At 53.2% G+C, this 4257-nt stretch overlaps 1 protein-coding gene across 1 annotated transcript in view; it reads right to left on the bottom strand.

Annotated features, from left to right (window-relative positions):
- Positions 1–3786, bottom strand: part of UBP1 (upstream binding protein 1 (LBP-1a)) — a 33002-nt gene extending 29216 nt beyond the window's left edge. The window contains exon 1 of the mRNA XM_015427266.1: positions 3761–3786. Coding sequence (XP_015282752.1) covers positions 3761–3786 — 26 coding nt within the window. The remainder of the gene's footprint in view (positions 1–3760) is intronic.
- Between the last annotated feature and the right edge of the window lie 471 nt (positions 3787–4257).

Below are 4257 nucleotides of genomic sequence, written 5' to 3'. Positions count from 1 at the left end.
GGGTGGAAAGGAGCGGGAGGGCGCCTCAGCCTCGGGGGAGCCCTTTTCCCTCAGCAGAGGCGGCCGCCGCGGGAGGCAACGCCAGCACGGCGCTCAGCAGCGGCATCCTGCGCCCTCCTCAGCTGCCGCCGCCTCCCGCCCCGTCGCACGGCCCAGCGCCTGCAGCCTCCTCCTCAGCAGCAGCCGCCGCCGCCTCTCGGACCCGAGGCGCCCTCGACCAACCGCATCAGCGCCGCCCTCTGCAGCAGGAGCAGCAGCGGCAGCACCGCCGGGGGGACCCACCCTCCGCAGCCGCCGCCGCCACCTCCGCCACCTCCTCCTGTGTCCCGCCTAGCAAGCCCCAAAGGCCCCCCGGATACACGGAGCTGCTCCGGCGTCCCCGCCTCCTTCCTGCTGCGCGGCGGCAGCGACGGCGGCAGCGGAGCCTGCGCTAACATGGCGCCCGCATCCCCCTCGCCCCGTCGCTCCGCTCCATCTCTGCAGGCTGGCGGAGGTGTGTGTTCCTCGACGCTCGTTCCGAAAGGCAGCCCGGCTGGCTATTCAGAGGCTAGGGGAAAGACTGGCGTTTTTCTTTCTCAGCCAATCAGAGCGCGCCGCCACCCTATCTCCACCCACTCGTGTTATGCGCGAGATCCCGCGGCGCTCAGCCGTGAGAGAGACAAAGACTGCAAGACCCAGCATGCAACGCAAGCCGCTCCTATAGGGAAGGGCCCCTAAGGGTGAGGTGTGGGCCCTTCTTCCTTTTTATGTAACTCCTGATGCAAGGAGCTTTACAGGTCTTGTTCTTCCAACAAAGGCCGAAAGTTGTCTTAAAGGAAAGTTCCTTACCACTAGGACGGTGTATTACTCAAGTCTGAAATTAATTAATTAATTAATTCCTGAGGTATTCTTTGAAGACACACATATGGTAATAAGAGGCTTGTAGCTTAATTAAATTCTCCTAACTTGTATTCAGATGTGATCACATTCCCAACGCAGTATTAGTGACTTTAACATCTTTAATTTAAATGCACTTCCAAATATTTCTTTACTAGCAGGCTGCCTTTGTCACTACCTGGGACTCAAGGTAAATTACAAAATTAGAAAAACAGTGCAAAAACAAAGTATAAAACGTGCCAGAGACAAGGCAACAACTGCATTCCAAAAAATTAGAGAACAATGCAGTATAAACAAGATAATACAACAACTGTGCAATGAACCATAATTCTGTTCCGTTCCATTAGTTTCTTGGTCAAATGTCCAAATGAAATTTAACAATAATCAGTATTAACTCCAGTGGGTTTTTTCCCCTCCAGATCAAAACTGTTAAGTCCGTACTTAACAAAGTAGTCAGAGAGTGATTTCAGAAAAACTCAGGTTTATTCAGCTCTTCAATCGACTTCTTCTGACACGGTACAACTCCTCATAGCCCGAACAGCTTGTCCATTTCAGCTGCTCGGTATTTAAACATTCCGGGCTAATGTAGCCACACCTACTGTACATTAAACCAACCTATCAGGTTGTGCGCATGAACGACCAATCATAAGCGGTCCCGCTTACAAACATTCAAATCTGATTGGCCACAATACTTTTCGGCGCGAATCCCTGCCGAAGCTTGAAGCTTTGCATGGCTTCTCTATGGGAGGATTTACATACCTCCTAATGCATTCAGGGCAGCATCTGAATACATTACAAATCCCTCCCCCCTAAGCAAAAACAACTACGAACAATCATAATCACTTAGGTAGGAAGGTGCTCTTCTCGTTCTCTGAGACCGTCTCGGTGGACTCGGCTCAGGGCTCAATTCCGTCAGTGGCACTTCGGTTGGCTCTGGGACCTCAGAGCCAGGAACACTTCCATCCGTTACACCTAGTTCGAGAGGAGGGGTCTGCCCAGCCTCTGGAACAGTGCTGATGCCCTCAGGCCCGTCAGCACTCGCCTCCAGGGGAGGTCTCGGAAGGTCCTCGGGGTCTATTGACTCAGTTGGCAACGCGTTGGGTCGGTCAGTCGCCCACCGTTGCCTCAACTGGTCTACGTGCCTACGCCACTTGCGACCATCAGCAAGTCGTACCACATACATTCTGGACCCAACAGTTTCAACAATAGTGGCTGGGAGCCACAAGTGACCACTGGCATAATTTCTCGCATACACCTTGTCATCTTTCTCATATATGCGTACCTTCGTTTGTTCACTCTGCTGTGGTGGTTTAAGGTACTTCAGGTCCGGGTGCAACCTATCTAATAGGGTTGCCAGCCTCCGGCCCATCAGCATTTCGGCCGGACTGCGGCCAGTTGCTGAACAAGGGGTAACATGCTGTCTGAGCAAGAACGAAGCTAGCTTTACCCCCCAGTCACCATAAACCAATTTACTCAGTGCTTCTTTGGTGGTTCTTACCATTCTTTCCGCCTGGCCATTCGAAGCCGGGTGGAATGGGGCCGATGTAATCTGCCTGATTCCGTTATCAGCCAGAAATTTTTCAAACTCCATAGATGTAAATTGCGTCCCGTTATCACTGACCAATACATCGGGTATACCATGGGTCGCAAACAGGCGCCGCAGCACATTGATGACAGACCCGGAAGTGGTGGAATGCATGTGCGCAACCTCCAACCATTTCGTATACGCATCAACGACAATAAGGAACATTTGTCCCTGAACCGGCCCCGCAAAATCTAGGTGGAGCCTCGACCAAGGTTTTCCCGCCGACTCCCAACGCTGCGGAGTGGCGGTTGACGGCTCAGGCCTAGCCTGCTGACAGGGCTCACACACTCTGACCCAATCCTCGATTTCCGCATCAAGCCCGGGCCACCACACATAACCACGGGCCAGTGCCTTCATGTGGACCATGCCTGGATGGCCCTCATGGAGTGATTTCAGCACTTTTTGTCTGAGGCAGTGAGGCACCACCACCCGGTTTCCCCACAGTAAACAGCCCTTAGACACAGACAGCTCGTTTTGGCGCGCTTTGTACATGCGAAATTCCGGCTCCATAGCACCCATCGGCCACCCCCTCCAAACCCAGTTAAGAACTCCCGCCATTACACTGTCCTTAGCCGACGCAGCGGCAATGTCCTTGGAGGTGATGGGTGCTTGCGGCAGTTCTTCGATGGCCAACACAGAGGCCGTTGGTGCAGGGTCCAAATCTCGGCCGGGCAGCGGGCAACGACTTAATGCGTCCGCATGTCCGATGGCCTTGCCCGGCCGGTGCTCCAGGTCATAGTCATAGGCCGACAAAAACAAGGCCCAACGGAGCATTCTGGCAGACATTATATTTGGAAGTTGCCGGTCCGGGGCAAAGATTCCAAGCAGCGGCTTGTGGTCCGTCACAAGTAGGAAATGTCTACCATACAAGAAATCGTGGAATTTCTTTACTGCAGAAACGAGCGCCAGTCCCTCTTTATCGATCTGGGCATAGTTCTTTTCAGTTTCACTTAGTGACTTTGAATAAAACGCGACGGGGGCCTCCCGCCCGTCTTCCATTACATGACTTAATACCGCCCCCACCCCATAAGGAGAGGCATCTGCGGCCAAGACCAACAATTTCTGGTCATCGTAATGGGTCAACACTGCATTTGATGACAACAATGATTTCACCCCTTCAAACGCCTTTTTTTGTTCAGCACCCCACCGCCATTTTGCGTCCTTGTGAAGGAGCGCATGTAAAGGTGCCGCCACGGACGCCTTGTGGGGGAGAAAGGCGTGATAAAAATTGAGCAGCCCGAGGAAGGCTTGCAGCTCTTTTTTATTCACGGGGCAAGGGGCATTTTTTATAGCTCTCACCTTCTCGTCTGTGGGGTGTACGCCATTTTGGTCCACTCTGAACCCCAGGAATTCCACGCTATCCACCCCTATCAAACATTTGGATTGTTTTACTTTCAATCCGGCCTTACGGAAACGCTTGAGCACTTCTCTGACCCTGTGCATAAGTTCCTCATCGGATCTCCCAGCAATGAGAACGTCATCAAAATAAGGGACCGTCCCTGGTACCCCCCTCAACAGCCCTTCCATGAGGCCCTGAAAAATCCCTGGGGCCACGTCCACACCAAATTGGAGCCTGTTTACTTTGAACGCCCCCCTGTGTGTCACAATGGTCTGTGCTTCAGCAGCTTCCTTGGTCACGGGTCCTCAACAGCCCCTCCATGAGACTCTGAAAAATCCCTGGGGCCACATTCACACCAAATTGGAGCCTGTTTACTTTGAACGCCCCCCTGTGTGTCACAATGGTCTGTGCTTCAGCAGCTTCCTTGGTCACGGGGAGCTGCTGGTAAGCCTGGGCC

The sequence above is a fragment of the Gekko japonicus genome, unplaced genomic scaffold, assembly GCF_001447785.1.
Source record: "Gekko japonicus isolate JY-2015 unplaced genomic scaffold, Gekko_japonicus_V1.1 scaffold272, whole genome shotgun sequence".
NCBI classification, from domain to species: domain Eukaryota; kingdom Metazoa; phylum Chordata; class Lepidosauria; order Squamata; family Gekkonidae; genus Gekko; species Gekko japonicus.
The sequence above is the reverse complement of the archived record's forward strand: the minus strand, read 5'-3'. Positions and strand labels throughout refer to the sequence as shown.